This window comes from Anser anser, assembly GCF_964211835.1.
Source record: "Anser anser genome assembly, chromosome: 1".
In the NCBI taxonomy this organism is placed as follows: Eukaryota; Metazoa; Chordata; class Aves; order Anseriformes; family Anatidae; genus Anser; species Anser anser.
The window spans coordinates 134943778-134964339 of record NC_139720.1 but is presented as its reverse complement, the minus strand read 5'-3'; the positions used below and the strand labels follow the sequence as shown (position 1 = coordinate 134964339).

The 20562-nt window shown below is 37.0% G+C and overlaps 1 protein-coding gene across 5 annotated transcripts in view; it reads right to left on the bottom strand.

The window, feature by feature from the left end:
* Window positions 1–20562, bottom strand: part of PUDP (pseudouridine 5'-phosphatase) — an 85932-nt gene that overhangs the window by 2613 nt on the left and 62757 nt on the right. For 2 of the 5 annotated variants that reach the window (XM_083829210.1, XM_083829209.1), the window contains exon 4: window positions 5714–5792. In XM_083829210.1, coding sequence (XP_083685336.1) covers window positions 5757–5792 — 36 coding nt within the window. In that variant the 3' untranslated portion in view covers window positions 5714–5756. Of the gene's footprint in view, window positions 1–1545; window positions 5793–6544; window positions 7931–20562 lie in introns of those variants that run through there. The other 3 variants (XM_083829208.1, XM_083829211.1, XM_083829207.1) reach the window with 3 other exon arrangements.

The following is a 20562-nucleotide window of genomic DNA, read 5'->3' as shown; positions in this document are numbered from 1 at the left end:
GGACAATCACCTCCCTAGACCTGCTGGCCACACTGCTTCTTATACAAGCCAGGATGTTGTTGGCCTTCTTGGCTACCTGAGCACACTGCTGGCTCATATTCAGCTGCCTATCAACCAGTATTCCCAGGTCCTTCTCTGCCAGGCAGCTTTCCAACCACTCATCTCCCAGCCTGTAGCGCTGCTTGGGGTTGTTGTGTCCCAGGTGCAGGACCCGGCACTTGGCCTTGTTGAACTTCATACAGTTGGCCTCAGCCCATCGCTCCAGCCTATCCAGATCCTCCTGCAGAGCCTTCCTTCCCTCAAGCAGATCGACACACGCACCTAACTTGTTGTCGTCTGCAAACTTACTGAGGGTGCACTCGATCCCCTCATCCAGGTCATCAATAAAGATATTAAAGAGGACTGGCCCCAGCACTGAGCCCTGGGGGACTCCACTAGTGACCGGCCTCCAACTGGATTTGGCTCCATTCACCACAACTCTTTGGGCCCAGCCATCCAGCTGGTTTTTAACCCAACAAAGCGTACGCCAGTCCAAGCCACAAGCAGCCAGTTTCTTGAGGAGAATGTTGTGGGAAACGGTGTCAAAAGCCTTACTGAAGTCAAGGTAGATCACATCCACAGCCTTCCCCTCATCCACCAAGTGCGTCACTTGGTCATAGAAGGAGATCAGGTTCGTCTAGCAGGACCTGCCTTTCATAAACCCATGTTGACTGGGCCTGATCGCCTGGTTGCCCTGCAAGAGCCGCGTGATGACATTCAAGATAATCTGCTCCATGAGCTTCCCTGGCACTGATGTCAAACTAATAGGCCTATAGTTCCCCGGGTCTACCCTCCGCCCCTTCTTGTAGATGGGTGTCACAATTGCTAGCCGCCAGTCGACTGACGGTACATACATACATACATATGTATGTATCCGTGTATCCTTCCTCTTGTCTATGTAAAGTTCTACCATGCCTTTGCAAAAAGTCATTAGAAATCAAACTATTTTGTGGAAATACCATATATACATTCTTTGCTAAACAAGCTTCATCTTTGCATGACTGAGTGTGTTTTTCTACGTCATAGATCTACACGGTCCCACTAAACAGTTTCTAGAAGAATTTCACAGAATGTACGAGGGTGATATGGTCAAGGAACCTCTAGTTTGAAGTCTAAGTCTTCGATTTTATCACATTTGAGTGTAATTCAGCATTTTATTTACCTGCAGTCATACAGTGATTTGGATTGGATAATGTTACTATTAGGCACATTGCCCGCATTTAGTTATACAGATAATGGTAACCAATTACATTACTAGCACGACATCAAGAAGATACAGTGGAAACTACTTTGTCAAATCTACAGGGACTTAATTAAACCTCTGTACTCCAACTTCTGCAGTCCCCTAAATGAGGAGGAGTTGCTGGCTGTGTAGTTATTGCTCTACGTGAAATAAGGAGTAAATGAAAACACAACAACACACTTTAACTAGAATATTACATAGGAAAGACAGTTAAAATCTTTTCAAATATCCCTTTCTGCAGGAAAATTGCTCTGGTTACCATACAGATGTTGTTGACATTGAAGAAATGATGAATTCACTCCGTCAATTTGTAGTTTGAGGTAAAGATAATGGAGAACAATGGTATGACGCAGTTTCTTTCAGATGTCTTCAGGCTGATGACATACTCTTCCATTTCCCAGTTGTTCAAGCAGTTCAAAATTTCAAAGTCAAAACTGAAACAGTTTCCCACGGTTTACCAGCATCCGAACTAAGGCATTTATTGATATATTTCTATATTTACTTGTGTTCTGATGCTCATCAAATACTATTTACGAATAGTCCAGAATCTTCTTTGATTCTGTATTTCAACTCTTCCATTTTCTTTGGACTGTGGTTCTAAGAAACATACTTCAGAAACTTGCCTCTTATATCTCTCAGTACCTCATATCACAATGTCTTTGAAAATGTTTTTGACCTGGGTTTTGATTCTGTTAATGCTAAGATCATAGAATCATAGACTATCCTGAGTTGGAAGGGACCCATAAGGATCATCAAGTCCAACTCCTGGCACCACACAAGTCTATCCAAAAGTTTAGACCATGTGACTAAATGCACAGTCCAATCGCTTCTTAAATTCAGACAGGGTTGGTGCAGTGACTACTTCACTGGGGAGCCTGTTCCAGTGTGTGACCACCCTCTCGGTGAAGAACCTCTTCCTGATGTCCAGCCTAAACTTCCCCTGCCTCATCTTAACACCGTTCCCGCAGGTCCTATCACTGGTGATAACAGAGAATAGGTCACCTGCCTCTCCACTCCCCCTCGCGAGGAAGTTGTAGACTGCGATGAGATCCCCCCTCAGCCTCCTCTTCTCCAGGCTGAACAGGCCCAGAGACCTCAGCTGCTCCTCATATGTCTTCCCCTCTAGGCCCTTCACCAGCTTCGTCGCCCTCCTCCGGAGGCTCTCCAACAGTTTAATGTCCTTTTTGTACTGTGGTGCCCGGAACTGCACACAGTACTCAAGGTGAGGCTGCACCAGCGCAGAGTAGAGCGGGACAATCACTTCCCTCGACCGACTAGCAATGCTGTGCTTGATGCATCCCAGGATGTGGTTGGCCCTCCTGGCTGTCAGGGCACACTGCTGGCTCACATTCGGCTTGCTGTCAACCACAATGCCCAGGTCTCTCTCTGCGGGGTTGCTCTCTACCGTTTCATTGCCCAGTCTGTACGTATAGCCAGGGTTGCCCCGTCCCAGGTGCAGGACCCAGCACTTGCTTTTGTTAAACTTCATGCAGTTGGTGATTGTCCAGATCTCTCTGCAAGGCCTTTCCACCCTCATCCGAGTCCACAACTCCTCCAAGTTTGGTGTCGTCGGCAAATTTGCTCAAAACACCTTCTAGTCCTACATCCAAATCATTTATATAACCATTGAAGAGGACTGGCCCTAAAATGGAGCCTTGAGGGACCCCACTAGTGACCATCCACCAGACAGATGTGGCCCCATTTACCACAACCCTTTGAGCCCTGTGCGTCAGCCAATTGCTCACCCACAGATTTTCCCTCCACAGTTACTGCTTTTACATTTTTCCTAAAGACTCTTCTGTCTCCTTTTCATTCACTTCATTGGTATCTTTGGTTCTAGACGGTTTACACCATGGATTGCTTCCTTGTCTCTAGTTCCTTTCTTCTAACACTTTATTTTTCTCCACTATTTTTTGAATCAATCATATTCACAATTATCCTCCTAATATTTGGCTTCACACTCCTGTTTCATGCTGCAGATATTCTGAGGAAAAGGCTGCAAAAAAGGGTGAGAGTTGAAATGCTTTCTCCCTGCTGAGGCCACATGGGACTGAGAGACGTGCCAACATCTTAATATGATAGTTTAGAGCCCATAGGTCAAAGGACTGAAGAACAGGAGACTAACATCCTTTCTCAACATATGTTGCTACACCCTGCCCTCTAAAATCAATTTTTTATTGCACTGAACTACCTGGTGAGGACACAGCCTCTAGCACACTCAGCCTCATCATACTCACACCTGCTGAGGAAGGTTCCTCAGCACTCAGAAGTTCTGGAACGTGCTTTACTTCAAATTCTCTTCCTCCTTCTGTTCTCCGCTTTAATAAGGAAATTAAACCTACAATTTGTGAAACAATGGCCGAAGGGAAAGTTAACATAATGGGTTGGTGACAATCATGCTTCCCTTGGGACAGAGTGTACTGAGAGAGTTCCTTTTTCCTCTATTCCAGTCTTTCCACTTATTTCCACTACCTTGGCAAAAATCTGTTCTATTCCCCCAAATGCAAAACACAAAGTTCAGTGAAATTTTGAAGTGGAAAATTAGAAACATGTAAATTGATTTTTTTTCTTCATGTGGCTCAGAATTGTACTGCCTAAGTAGTGTTCTTGGTGTCCAAATTTATCAAGATTAAAAAAAAAAAAAAAAAAGTGAATTTCTCTCTCATTAATAAATATCTGCAGCACGTAATATGTAGTACAACACAATCTCAAGCTTCTTTCCATTAAAGATACAGATGAATCTTAACACTGTGGAAAATCGTTTAATTTCTTCTTAATAAATGTGAAGTTTCTTGCAACTCAGTTTTTTCTGATTTATCTAGTTTGGCTTTTACTGAAGACAATTTTTTGGAATATATGCAACATGAATTTGATTCTGGGCAGAGGTTCGTATGGTTTAACTACAGCATTCTTTAGAAAGAAATCTAATCCAAGCGAGGAATGAACATCTCAGCTTTTTCTGATCTTTATTTGTACAAGGCAAGTGCCAACCTTCACAGACATCAGATTGCATTGGAACAGGAAGAATTTCTGAATGCAATGAATTTTCACCTCAGTATATTCAATGAAACTCCTGTTTATCTTTGCAACCTGAAAATCCTATCAGGATGAATCCCATCAGAGGTCCAGTACAATGTAAAATGTAGTTCACTTGTGATGCAGAAAGGAGTTCAAGTTGCAGTAGAACGCCTCATAGATCACTAGCATTTTCTTTTTCCTTTTCCTTTTTACTTTTTTTATTTTCATTGTTAAATTTGGCTCCATCTTGCTGTACTTATCTTATTTACAAATGGCAAAAACTTGGTCAGGAAGTTTTGCCTTTATTCCTTGGAGGCTGGAATTCTCAGGATATGGCTAAAGCACGTTATACATTAAAAATAAATGTATTCTTAAAATTAAGCTGGTTCTTATTTTCTATGCTTAATGAAAATGAATTAAGCATGTACTTAAGTATTTGTTGGGATTGAAGTCTGCTTGCTGAGTTAGAGGATAGGTTTTTTTTGTATTAGTTTTTAACAGTACTCTTAATACAAAACACAGATGGAGCATTCAAATGTCCTGATTGCTCACATGCCCTCATGATCTGTAGCCAGGATCTGGTATGGATTTTTTTAGTTTAGTCAAAACAAGACTTCATCTGTAAAGCACCAGATGGAAGGAAGGGAAAGGATCCAAGTTTTTATTTTATTTTTTTTTCCTGAACAGATGTTGTTGAGATGATTGAGCTACACAGCCACAAATTGAACCAAAAGTGGATAAAGAAATACACACAAACATATGTTGATATTTGGTATATGGTTCATGACTACAGTCATCTATGGCTGCCATGAATATCCACCACTTACATGATGCAGATGACGAGATTTTTGAGATTACTATTCCTGAACAATTTAATTGTGTGTACACAGTCAAGAGAAAAGCTAACAATGATACTTCAAAAACCACGAGCACAGGACCAAGAAACCAGTCAAGAGCAAGCAGTAAATTATGTGGAATAGAATTTTAATAAAAGGAAGGGAAGGTGATCACATGTGGCTGAGATTCAGAGACTGCAGTTTGGGGCAATAATCTCATTGAAAACTGTCAAGTGGGATATTTAAATGCACAGAAAAATAATTGTTTGGGACGCAATTTACTCTAGAGTTAGGAAGTGAATTTCTAAATTCTCCACATATGATGAACTTATTAAAATAGGATCGCAGAGTCTACTGATCTCATGATTACTTCTCCTTGTAAAGTAATTCTGATTTTGTGGTGTTTTATATTTATTATTCTCTGCATCTTATAAATAAATAAAAAGATTTGATAGTAGTTCCTTTGAGGTAAACTGCAAATGAGATGTTTCATTTTTATTTTTTTATTTTATTTCATTTTGTAAAACTCTACAGTTAAATTAACTATATGACAAACTTTCAAAAAACTACTAATTACCTCTTATTAAAGCTTGTTTACGTAGTAACTTCCCTGTTGGAATTCAGTGATTATGAACGAAGAGGATCCCATCAGGCACCTGTTTTACACATGAAAGCTCAGAATTATTGCTCTACAGTAATACTTTGTGTTATATAACATAAATAAATGAAGGAAATATATAGCAATATTTCTGTTATCTTGCCTGAAAAGACCAGAAATGGAATTTAATTTGGATGGGGTGGTTTGTTGTCACTGTGTAAGTATCCATGGGCTTAAAGAAATTATATAATATGTAAAGTATCTACATTGAAATAGTATTTACCCTTTTTTAAAACAATGCTTCCAGATCCTTGAATGAAAAGAATTAAACTTCCAAATTTTATACTATATGTATTAAAGATCTTCTAGTTCCATCTAGCTCATATTTGACTGACTATATGGAATAAAATTGTCTTTTTTTTTTTTTTGAGTTATGAGCAGACCACAGCAACAGAAAATTGTAACAGACTGTGAAAAGAAGTAAAAGTAATTTATGTATTTATTTATTTATTTGTTAATTTTGGAGGAAAAAAAAACATAAGGAAAGTCACGCTAAATACTGAAGCACTGAAGCATCAATGAGTCATTTATTTTTCTTCCTGGACAAAAAACTTTCTAACTAAACAGTGAACACCAAAAATGCCTAGAAAAGGTTTTGTGAGGAAGACCGCAGATAAACAGATGATATTAAAAAAAAAAAAAAAGGTTCAAATTTTCTTATTTGACCAACTTCATACACATTGATTTTATGGGGACAGATATTTTACCAGGATTTTTGGAGTACTTTATGGACAATCAATCAGAAAATTATTTTTAAATGCTATAATTTATTTTATAAAAGCAATAAACCTACACACTACAGCTTTCTTTGAACAATGAAAAGTAAAAGACATTGCTTCCATCTTGGCATGTATGTACTTTTGGATTCTACCAAAACCTGTCTATGTCTAGCAATTTCTTAAGAGTTCCTACTTTTGCCTTGACAAGATTCCAGAAACAAAGGTAAGAGGGAAAGATGACAACATAAAAAATTTATGGAAATTATAGTAGCCATGAAAATCAATTTTAAGTATTTAAATCAACCCAAAGTACAATTTCTTTATTTTAAAAATAGATTTCAAGACTGTCTCTAGTGAACACACCAAAAAAAGGACTCAAGAAAGAGCAGAAAAGTAAGGATGGCCTAGAGAAAACTATTTGGGTATGAAGGAGTTAGAAGCCCTAACTTTATCAGCATTAAAACAAGGAGATTGGATGAATTCATTTCAGAAGTATGAAAGGGAAGGGTACATGGCAACATGGAAAATAAGAATATAAGGAAAGAAGGAAGATGCAAAACACTTTGCTTAAAAAGTCGGACCATATAACCTTGTATACCTCTAGTAGGCATGTAACATGCCCAAAAAAAGATAATCAGAGAATTACAAAAGAATGGAGGTTGTAAGGGATCTCTGGAAGTCATCTCATTAAACCTCCAAGGAGAAAAAAAAATACAGAAAGTACAAGGAAATCCTCGGAAATAACTACAAAAAATGACAGGAGGATACAAAGGGGAATAGACAGGCAACTACAGGATGAGGAAATGGATAAACATGTTGATAGCGATAAATGTATCAAAAACAATGTAATGGGATAGAAGCCAATCCAGAACAGATTTCTGGTTAAGAGCTAAACAGTAAGCCATTCAAGGAGAAACAGGAGAAACAGAACAAGAAGCTTCCAATGCAGTTACCATAAATTGTCTAAATAGTTTCATAATATTCCCAGAAAACATTAGGATCTACAGAGAACAAGGCTGGATTCACTTCACAAGATGAAATGCTCCTTTAATTTAGCATTTATCATGAGAGCAAGTAATATTCCAATCAACTTTCAAAGGTTGGAAGACTTGGAGTCAACAGAATTTTTGTGTTCTAGCTTTAAGAAAGAGAGACAAAGCAAAACAATTATAAAACCTTAACAAGATTTAATTCCACTTTTGTGAACTCCAGTCAAGCTTACGTGCATAAACACTAGGCATTAATCATATGCTGGTAAGCCAAAGAGTTCTGGTTTGAAGTCCTCCATAGAGTTCAGCAGTAGAGTTGCCTCCTTTTTAAGATCTGGATTTAAATTTTCATCTGGTATCATAACCACTTGCATTCCTGCTGCCAGTGCTCCTTTGACTCCTAGTGGTGAATCTTCAAACACAAGACACTGAGAAACAAAGGGGTGAGGAGAAAGAAGTGAAAAAATAATGTTATTACAAACTTTGTATATTCTATTTTAAAAAGAGAAAATGATACTGAATAAAAATTGGTAGGAAAGTGAACTTCAATTTGTAGCCTAGACATCCCTAATCAGAACAAGGGTAAACCTATCAACTAGAACATCTGCACGGTAATTAACTTTAAATTCATTTCAATTTAAAAAGGCATCTACACGCATACTTAAATCCCAACTACTGGTTATCTAGATGCTCCTAAGCGAATCCTTTTCTGGTAATAGGTTTAAGCACAAGCTTAAAGTAAAGTGTGTGCTTAAATACCTTTACAAGCAGGCAACATAACTCTATAACTTTATAACCTGTAAAATAGCAAAAGTAGTGCTTTCATTTGCAGGTGTGACACTTCTTATGCATATGAGAGTGGAGAAGACTACAGTACCCAGGTCAATATGAGGACCCTAGGTAAGTAAGACAGAAGTTATGTGACAAAAGAGTGCTCTTGAATTCATGTTCTAGTTTCTTAGTTCCAAAGCAATGCTGACAAAGAAAATCAGCAATTATATTGGACTGTTACTCTTAGAGAAGAGGCAGTATAGTCAGGTAAAAGTTCCATATCTTAAAATAGTCAAAATCATTCAAGCTTGCAGTATGGAATCAAAGTTGTTAAAAATAATGAATACATTATATGTGTGAATTTTGCAATTTAACAGTACAATATTCAATAATAAGTATATAACACAGTATTTTGAAAATTGAAATGCTATACTATTTTGTTTAAAAATTCAACTCTTCTTCAGTGTTTCAGCATTTCATACTAATCTGGTTAAATTACTGTTAGTTTTGATTATTATTTTTTTTTCTGAAAAAAGCAAGCACTTAAAATCTAGTATTTTGTAAGTCAATCTAAAAGTACCTTTCACCGTTTTGTTTTGATTACTACACCAACTGTAAAAATAGAAATGTTGTAAAAAAAACTAACCAAAGTAACAGAAATGAACCATCCTACTTCTTTATACCATGCGTATGGTATGCATTATCTATGTAGGTACACATATATAAAATGCACAAAGACTGGAAAAACTTTGAAGAAACCAACCAAAGGTATATTCTTAGCGAAACGAATTACACATATTTATTGGAAAATAATATCTATGGTTGATTTAAGGAAAAAATCATGAGCTCAGTCAACTACTTAATAAACTTCCACAGTTATAATAGTAAATTCATTAAAAGTAAATATAACAAAGATACGATCCCACCTTCAGTAATGTTTGTTTTGCCTAATTCATGGTTCATTAAGAAAAATTAGAAAGCTACTTCAACACCTGACTTAGAATTAGACCTTGACCCATACTGCTTCTTATCCCTCCGACTGCTGCAGTAATTTTATAGTGCTATCTGTTTAGATCTCAAAAATATAGATATATATGAATAACCGAAGTGATGAAAAGTTTGCCCTTTCAACTTTTTTCCATATATCTGAATAATACTTCAGCTTTTGCAATTGGCCAGTGTATCACTTCATAGAACTTTTCCATACCTTGTGGCTAGGGTACATTTCAGCAAAACCTAAACATTTTCCAGACACGAAATATCACATTGAAGAATTGAAGTAATTGAATTAAATTGAAATATGTTTACATATTTTAAATTGTGTTACAATGGCAGAGTCATCTTTATTTATTTTAATTGGTAATTAGTAACACTGAACATAAAGTTTTTCCTTTCAACAAAAGTTGTAAGAAAGACAGCATTAAGCATGCAAGGTAAGATAATCCAATAGTTTTGCAGTAGTATTAGCTGAGGACCATAGTAAGTACATGAAATAGGCCAAATGACTTTAACACCATTTAAAACACACTTAAAACAATTTCACAAACACACACATTTCAACTGGATTGTCAACATTCATACACAGTCAGATGGATCATCTAGTCTGAACTTCTATATAATAGACAACAATTCTTCTGGAGTTCATTCCTGTATAAAACAGAGCATCTCTTCTTGATGTTAAGTGGTCTTGAGTTTGAATTTTTGGTCACAGACAATGCAAAGCAACCTTTAGTGTCCAAGCATCCAAGAATTCAGACCTATGCTGACATACGGTTTCTAACAGTTCTGCAATTTAGACTGCATCTATTATCAATATTATTAGCAGCGCTACTACTAATAATATAAAAATCACTGTCGTAAGTCATTTCAGTAATTCAATACAGACTTTGGGATGATAAGTACAATGTTCCCTACACTCTTCAGACATTGCAACTCTGCCTTATCATAAATTTCTCTCTCATCCATTAGGCTCTTCTCTGTAGTCATTACCAAAGTATCAAATCCCTTCCTACATACTCAGGATGGTTTTCTTATCCTTTTCTTCACAATACAATAGACTGTGGCAACTAATACTTGCTGGGTGAGAGCAATGAATTACTAAACTTAATTTAACTTTTGACTGAATCCAGATTTGGTGCACTGGGAGAACATACATCAGTACACTGCATCTTTTAGGCTCCTTAAAACATTCTTTGACCAGAAAAGATTAAAGATGCACGAAGTTTAGCTGTTCTGGCTATGCTCTGTGAAAACCAAGCTGCAACCTCTAAAAACTTTTTTATGATCAAAGAAAACATTTTTGCAAGACATATTAAATAGATGCACTATATATATCTATATTGTATATCTACGACCTGTAACCAGAGACTGGAACAGAAAAGAGGAAGCAAACCCTTTCTACTTCCTTTTCTTTTTAAAATATTTGCCCTCGCCCATCAAGATGTCAGCAACTACTTGGAGTCAGTGACGGAAAAGCAAAATGTGCCTTCTACCTTGCTTTTCATAAAGCAAACCTTAACTAATGAATTTCAATGAGCCAATGGAACCAAACCAATCTCTCTTGTGTTAATTTCCTTTATACAGTCTCTAAATTCCTTCTTTTCCTACTCCAGTTTGATCAATGTGATATTTTCAATTGTTGCTCAGTATTTGTACTACAAATATGTAATCCTGGAACAACTGTTGTTAGGACTGAAGTACAGTTCTGCCTAAAGGTTTTCTTCTTAAGAACAGATTAGCTTGTGACCTCAAGCACACTGTGCATTCTCAAACAGTAAACGAAGCCCTGGCAGGCTTTCCCTTTTGAAGACTAAGCTTAAATGTTGCACAGAACAGCATTATCAAGGCTTTTCAGAAACTTTCTAATCCAGTCCATACAAAGAAATATACTTCACTGCTCTGCCTTGAAAGACCTAATTGACTTCCATGATGTCAGTAAGCTTAGTGTATGAGAGGAGACGATGATTATGGAATGCAATATGCATAATGAAAAGCTTAACTAATTCCCTGGAACTAGAAGCAATTAAAACTCTTAATTACCAAAGAAACCAGGCAAATGACCCATAATTATAGTGGCTTTAATGTTACAGGAAATAAGTGTACTAGGTCTTCCTCCTGTCTTCCTTGCTACTGACACTTATTGTCAACAGCACAGCAACATTTTTAATGGATGACGGAAGGTTTGCAGAGGTCATGTACAAAATGGATTTATTAACTTTGCTGTACAGAGATGTTATAAACTGCTCACTGTCCTGGCCCACCCACATACTAAATTTAGAGATATGAAAGCAGCCAAGTTCCTCCCCATTTTGCATAAATATTGCAACACCAGCATCACTCCAACTGAGAGAGACAGATGAGATTTATACAGACTTCAGCTGAGATTCTGGCTCCTTTTCTGCATTATTTCCATAACTTGTGTCACTGATCAATACTACTGCTATGACATTTCTCAAAAGGTCATACTAATATTGGACAGTTTTCACTTTGGAATGAACTAGATACTTTAAAAAGTAAAGTACTAAAGCACACTAATTTATATTTCACTCTGTGGATCTAGAATAAAGAAGAATGAACCACTTAACCTAAGAAAGAAATATTAAAATCACTGCAGCATCTCATTACCTCATATGCCTAGATGAAATTTAAGTATATAAGAAAACAACTGCTAGTTAGGCCTTTTGAAAGCACAGCAGGTCCTGTCCAACCTGTGTACTGTAAAATGGATGGAATAATTATATAGCTAACAGGGATATCCTTAAGTGTTAATACTGTTAGTGATAACCAACAAGTCTGGAAGGATAGAAGATTAAAATCAGTTTTGAAATTAAGATTTTGGAAAGCCTGTGTGTAAAATATACATGGGAAGTGCTTAGCGAACACATAACCTTGATCACCTATGACATTATTGTATCAATTCTAAAATAGAATTACAGATGAGACTAAAGATGGCATAATTTATACACATATAACTTTTTTTTTTGCAAATTAAACACTACCATCTACTGTTTTATAAAGAAAGAATGAAAAAAAAAACTCTTAAAAATGGTAAATACAGCCTAAAATTATTTTATATTTTGTTAGAATATAACAATATAATATAACTCCTGTTGAATCAAAACAAAAAGCATAAACAGTGGAATTCTGAGGTTTCAGATAGTAGTTCTGAAGAGGGCTGGTCAGACCTTTGAGAAGTTATCCCTACGTTCATTCTCCAGCTTCTGAATAGTATCAGACTCTTTCTGTGCTTGGTGAGAAGGAACAGTAGAAGATTATTGTATTTCCTGTATTCAAATGAGGCAGAGGTACTTGGTATCAGAATGTAATATATTATGTTTCGGGCTTCTTATGAATCACAAACAATACTTCTGTAATTTCACTGGTTATCAGCATTGATTTTTCTCCATGATCAAATCAACAGCATAAAAGCACAACACGTTATTTGTAAAATTTGCACTCTGGAAACATTTAACAGCCTTAAACATTAATTTATGTATACATGCACAATACAGTCTTCTATAAACATTTAAGGTTTAATTAAAATTCCATTGTATCATTAAAAAAAACAACTATTACAACTCAGAACAACTCAGTGGGCATCAAAGTCAGCCCCAAAACAGGCCTTGGGAAGAAATCCCCCAACTGCAGCTAGCCCACACTGCTTTCAGAAGTATGTTGTTCATCTCTGATAACTTGAAGATGGTCAGGCATTTCATTCGTACCAATAATTTGTTCTGTTGAATGCCAAATACTTTCTTCAAAGAAGCCAGTTCATAATCTGTGTCTATAATTAAAAACTAAGTAGCATCTATGAAATTACTAGTCTGAAGGATTATACTACTGTCATTCTGTTTTTGTTTTGTTCAACAACTTTTATCTCCTTTTCTTACTGACTCATATTTTTTTTCAGATTTCCAGTGCAATTCCGCTACTGACCAACTGTTGCTAGTGTGAGTGATGTAGGAATTTTCAAGAACCATAATGTAATTCAGTATGCAATGCAGACCCATCTACATCCCTTACAAAATGTTGGGAGGCTGAAAAGATGCTGTTTTATCATTTATGGTTGGTGGTGAAAATTCACAAAAAGAGAGAGGAAACACCAAAACCTTCACTAACATATTACAACAGAACTGGTGGGCTATTATTTAGGAAACTTGGCTTTCAGTTTTTCTTACTATTTGATATACAAAGTATCTAGGAACAAGGGGAAAATGTATTTCTGGGTGACCTATTTACCAGCAGACTTACTTAAACATTATTGAATAAATGCATTTTAAGCAGCTATAGTATTTGCAATTTTGGCCTCCTACTGTGTTAACCCTCTGAAGAATTAACAAAAAACCAATAATGAAATTACTTGATTAATGTTTTGCTTCTGATCTTTGGACTTACTCTCTTTCCAGAAATCACTGGGAAGTCTCAGCAGCAACAACGAATTACACTTCATTTTATTTGAAGGACGTGTGCCAATTTGACTAGCCAGGGATTAACAGAGTCATATTAAATATGCTATGTAAGAAAGACATGCAGCTTATAGCCCCCCAAAGTCAGTTCTATTAAGAAAAATAAGCAGTAAGCCAAGATGTTTTTACGTGATAAAACAAATGAACAAGCTGGAAAGTTATCATCAAATAAATTAAGAGCCAGTGTATCTGGAATACTAACTATCAGCCACCATTCTGTATGATTCATATTAAGAACTGTTTGGAAATTATATGCACACTTGCTTTTTAATTCAGATTTTTAACTCACTAGTGCTAGTACCATGCAGGTCAGTACAAAAATCAACTTGTTTACTAGAAGGCTTACAAGTTAAAACTAAAAATCAGTAGTAGGATTTAAACAAAACCACCACCACAACAAAGGATTACATCTGCACATTACTAGGTAACTCTGCATTTCCAGCTCTCGCAAAAATGCCACTCCACATTTAAGCACATATCAGCAGCTACTGCCTCCCAAACCAGTTCACAGAAAATTATCTTAAGGTGGGCCAGAAGGTGTAAAACAGTTTGGATGGGGTAGAACAAGAAGAAATTTCAAATATCTTGCTTGTTTTCAAGACTCAATCAAGTGAAAGAAAGTGCCTCTGTGAGTGACAGTTGGATCCAGACACAGCGGCTCTGTGAAGCAAGGAGAAGGTCACATTTACATGCAGGGTTATTCTGATCATTCCGGATGGCTGGAGCATTCTTTTTATAGAGGATTGTGTGTTTAGAGGACAGCACACTGGGAACTTTGTATGGCAACTTGTGTTACAGGCCTCAAGAAATTCCCAGGCGTTTCTGAAACAGTGTCCAATTATCCCAGCAGCAGAAACCTAACTCAATCAACTGCAGCTTGGATTAGCAATAGAAGAGTATTGTTCTTTTATTTTATGGAGGACACAAGGCAAACACTCAAGATGCTCTCTACTGAAGCTACTCATACAGCGTAATATGTTGGTTTTGTTTGCTTATTTGTTTTAACGTCACTTATCTCTAAAAGTAGCCTGAAAATGGAATTTTGTGCAATGAAATAGTTAATCTGTACTGCCTTTCCTTCCACACAGAAGTATATTTACTAAAACCACCAACTTTCTTGACAGGTAACATGCAACACATGCATGTAACTGCATCTCAAATGCAAAGCTCAGAGTCATAGAATCATTTACACTGGAAGGGATCTCTTGGGGCTGTTCAGTCACGGTTCCTGCTCGAAGTACGTCCTGCTAGAGCAGGCTGCTCAGGGGGTTGACTGGTTGAGCGCTGAGAGCCTCCAAGGATGGAGACTCCACATACTTTCTGGGCAATCTGTTCCCCATTTCCCCACCCTATGGTGAAAATCGTTTTCCTAGTACATAGTGCAAACTTCCCTTGTTCCAGCTTGTGCCTGTTGCCTACCGTACTATCACTCTGCAGTCTTGCCCCAACTCATGAGCAAATATGTCAGAGATATGAACCAGGTACATTCAATGGAGAAGTCATTTTGACAAATCCAAATTCTAAGTCTCAAGCTGAAAATGGAAGTAGGTATCAAAAGTATTTCCTGAATAAATGCAACGACCTTTTGTCCCAGTGAATGCCTACAAACTCATGGCTGCTGCACAGCAAGCTGCTAATGGCAGCTACCTGGCCTGTTTCTGTACCTGGACAACACCACTTGCCTACAATAAACCTAGCAGGAGCTGCAGCAGGCAGCATTGAGCAATCCGATTTTTTCAAGGTAAATACTTCTTGGCATTAATATATTCTCATTCTATAATTTCTCCTTGATCAGTGTTATTTTCCTGCAGAGAAAGACCAGCTTGCATACTGAAACATACCTTAATGATATTTAATTATCATCTATAATGTTTAATATCATTGACAGAAGTGTTAATGACAGATGTTTACCACATATACTTCAGGCATAAAGTCATTTTCTAATTTATTCAATAAAGAAAGGAAGTGTGAGAAGAGGTATTCACCATTCACCTTTAAGCAGGTTTTCACTGGGAGTGAAAAAAAGTCATGGAAAAGGTCTTTTTTTAAAAAAAAATCAGAACAACCTTTGCATTGAACCATACACTATGCAGTGCCACTGGTCTAGAGTGACTTGGCGAAATGTACCTTTGTTACATTTTAGTTCTTCATAATTGGGAAAAACAACTCTCTTTCAAACTTCAAACAGCTGCAAGTTACCTTTCAGAGAATATTTCAGCCTAATAGCATAAAGCTTCAACCGTGAAGCCACAAACTAGCACCTTTAAATAAACTAAACAAAACTTCAATGATAACTACATACACATCTCAACTACAGGAAACAAATACTTACATTAAAAATGGCAATTGTCTGTTCTGAATATATATTTTCGAAGACAAAGGTGGACAACAAAGTACAAAAATAAAACGAGTTAGAAAAATATTAACTCCTAATTTGTTGAATTCCAGTAAACACCTGAATTTTACCTTAAAGACCTTCTGCTGGAAATTGGATTTTTTAACTTTTTGAAGAAAAAATGAAGCCAAGTTTTAATGACGTTGCCTGGAAGAATAACATGATAGCACTGCCTTCACAACAAACAAGAGAATGAAACCAGGAAATCAAAAGTTGTTGTTGTTTTTTGTTGTTGTTGTTGTTTTTTCTCTAGCACAAACAAAAACAAGAAACAACTCCTAAAGTCTTAATGCAGTATGTTGGAGAGAGTCACACCTCACAAGAGGGACAAAGAAATAGAAGAAACAGAGAAAAGGAGTAAACTTAAGATAATTAGCACTAGGAAGATCCCTTAGAATCTCAAATAAACACTATGTTGAAAAAGGAATAAATTAGCATCAAACAGAGGTAGAAATATGTCAAGCTTCATCTTTGGAAACACAATAGTATGAACTGACTCGGGGTCATCTGGGGGGATGTTTGCTAAAACAGAATTATTTTAGTGTTCTCTTTTAAACACATTGATATTCTAACTACTATTTCCACTAAAATATGAACTTTCAAATAGTAATAATATAAACAGTATTTTTTTATTAAAAAAATAGTGTTACCTCTATGCAAAGGATAATATACGCTTCAATTAAACTTATTTCTACAATACGAAATTAAATTTCACGTACATGTTGAAGACAAAAGCAAAGGTGAACACATTAGACAATATTTTCTTATTCTGGTTCCTAACCTCTTCCAAAGAGGTAGTTCTAAAGGTAGCTGAGTCAAACTAATGGTTTGTTGCCAATGAAAGGTAGAAATGTTCCTTCCTTCTCTATTTTAATCTCTTGGTAATAACCAGGACGTTTGCATCTGTTTCCAAGTGATGAATGTTGTGCCTGTATGCCATACTCCACATGAACTCTGTACCCTTACAGAGAATTACTTTCATGTTAAGCTCAGGAACTTGAGAACAACCACATATCTGGGAGGGAGTAGGAAGACTGAAGTGGAATGCAAGTCATGCTTTTTGGGCTGCGTTTAACTCACAGAGGGGTTCATCATATCCTTCTCCAAACCAGTCCTGGCATGCCTTCCATTTGCCTAAAGCACTCCATATGTGTAAAAGCACAAAACAACTGTATAAAATTTTGCAGAACCTGTTCTTTCAATACAAGCCCAACTCTAGGTATGGTATTATGGTTACAAAAGTCACAATTCCAGAATTCATTTTGCCATAGCAATCTAAAAATATCACATCTGAAATGAAATGCCACATTGCATTGATAATCAGATTTATTTAAGTAACTGCCCTCAAGATGTTTTCTCAACCTCTTAGTTAGCAAAGCTGTTCTGATTGTGCAGGCAAACAAAGCTCAGAACTCTCTGAACTCAAAATTTCTTAAAACATATTCTCTATCTGAGAAACTATTCCTGTGTGCTAAATACAGTATTTTGAAAACAAAACAAAACAAAACAAAAACCAACCAACAATAAAAAACATGAAAATTGCACAGCAAGATCCACTGGATCAATATAGTTATTATTGGGAAAAATGTACTAGTCATAGAAGAGTTATAAAGAAAAAGTCAAAATAAATTTTTAAGGGTTCAGTAGAGAAATAGCATCATTCACATTAATCTCTACCTTGTTTTTATCAGCTTACTTTGTTTATTTTAGGGAAGCAATAATTACCCAGGTATTTCAAGCTATGAGAACTGTAAGTTGCAAAACTAATGAATACCAAGCAGTCTCATGTGAATCAATCTTCCAAACAGACTAGTTCTCTATTTTTTTTTAATACTGTAAACTCCAAGTTCAGATGTTTCTATAAATATGAAAATTAATCCACTCTTTAAAAAAAAATAACATGTAGAAAACTATTTCATAGAACCATAGAATGCTTTGGATTGGAAGGGGCCTTAAAGATCATCTAGTTCCAACCCCCCTGCCATGGGCAGGGACACCTCCCACCAGACCAGGTTGCCCAAAGCCCCATTCAGCCTGGCCTTAAACACCCCCAGGGATGGGGCATCCACAGCTTCTCTGGGTAACCCATTCTATTTAAGTCTTAATCTTGTACTGCAATATATTTCAAAATACTTCTGTCAAAACTTCCCTAATAATATAATCTAGCTATTTAAAATACTGCATAGAAACATTTTTAAATACATTCACAATCCATAGTTATCAATCAGTGCCTGTTTTTCTATTAAACTAGTTCTATCATGTAAGAGAATACTACTAGCTGTCTAAACCTGTGGCTATCAGTACTTATTTTGACTCAAGCATGCTTAAGGGCAGGATAACAGGTCATTTTCAGTGAAAGGAATAAAAGACATAAGAAGTAAGTGAACCTTGCAGAAAAAAAAATAGAAGAACATGCTTCTTTAACTCTGTGTGTGCATGCATGTGTATAAATATATAGTCTATAGAATATCTCTACAGTCTTTATACATATGTGGCATAAGGCTTATTCAATTTAATATATATTAGATCAGTAATTGACACAGCTATGACATTGGCTTGACACTAACATTAGTTTGGGAATACTAACCACTATGTTTGTCACACACCTTCTACTGTAAGTTAACTTCTTTTTGGTAATCAGTTTTTCAAAGAAGTAAGTTTATTGTTATCTGGTTTTTCATGATTTTTTTTTAATATCATTTTTATTTAAGAATCTGCTCACCTGTATACTTCAATCAGAAACAACATCCAGAATAAAACCTGACAGATGGCGGACTAATTTAAAAGGGAAACTACCACCTTTCTGTCTGTAAATTGACCTCTCATGGGCAAAGTCCTCAAAACACTGTGACAGGCCATATGTTTTAGTGAAAACTACTTGCTCATCCAAAACAATAATGATTTTATATTGAAAACAAGAATCACTAGTTAATGAATCAACTGATCTGAAGTATCCTACATTTGCTGACCCTTAACAGTTTGAGCGAGCCTTTGGAAAAGACATGAGGGTTAACTTATCAATCCATTTGTCTGTAACTGCTGAAATTGAAACACATGGAGAAAATAGACACATGCAACATATACCTCACGCAGACTAACAGAAAATCACAGAATGGCTGAGGTTGGAAGTGAGATCTGGAGCTCATCTGGTCCAGCCCCCCTGCTCAAGATGAGTCACCTGAAGCTGGCTGACCAGGACCATGTCCAGACAGCTTTTGAAGATCTCCAAGGTAGGAGACTCCATACCCTCTCTGGGCAACCTGTGCCAGCGCTCCGCCACCTGCACAGCACAGAAGTGCTGCCTGATGTTCAGAGGGAGCCTCCTGTGTTCCTGTTTGTGCCCACTGCCTCTTGTCCTGGCACTGGGCACCTCTGAGCTGAGCCTGGCTCTGCCCCCTCTGCACCCTCCCTTCAGGTCCCTCTTGAGCCTTCTCTTTTTCAGGCTGAACAGTCCCAGCTCTCTCAGCCTTTCTCCATAGGAGATATGATCCAGTCCCTTCATCATCTCTGTGGCCTTATGTTGGACTCTCTCCAGTATGCCCATGTCTGTCCTGTACTGGGGAGCCTAGGATGGGACACGGGACTCCAGGACAGTGCTGAGTGGAGGGGAAGGCTCACCTCCCTCAGCCTGCTGGCAGCACTCCTCCTAATGCAGCTCAGGATACTACCAGCCTTCTTCCCACAAAGCTTTGTTACTGGCTCCTGGTCATCTTGGTGTCCACCAGCTATCAAGAATATATATTTTTTGAGAGTATGGGATGAATTTACTTTTCTTTCCTGTTCAGAAATGTACAGCCACACTCACTGGTATAAAGACAGATGGCACTGCAAAGGAACTTCTAAATTTAAAGGTTTGAATGACAAATGTGTAAAAAATACAGTCAAAACATATAGCTAAGCGACTGTTAGAGAACCTAGGATGAGAAGACAGAACATTCCATTAGGAAATGTCTCAATCACCCCAATACTAATATACACACTTATTTACACACTGCATTTCTTCACACTTAAGTCAAAGGTAAATTCTGTACAAATGCTTGCAGTCAATTTACAAACAAGCACCTCCAAGAGAGTTTATGTACATATAACATACTTATATTTTGGGGGAGAAAAAAGCTAAGAAAGATAAATACTCTGTAAGCACAACCCCCACCCCCACCACACTTTCAAAAATCAAATCACGTGTATTTATATGTTAGCAAGACTACCATAGCATACCACAAACAGTGATTTTACATTGTTCTAACCACCACAACACGTGACCTGAAAGAAACCGCCTCTATTACAGCAACACAAGCAGTTCTGAAATAGACACTGCCACACATATTGCCACAAATTCTTCTGGATAAATTGACAGGCAGCTGAGTGGTATGAGCAGCATTTTGCTGATAACTTGGAAGCTTCAGCTCCTAGACAGTATATAAGGATT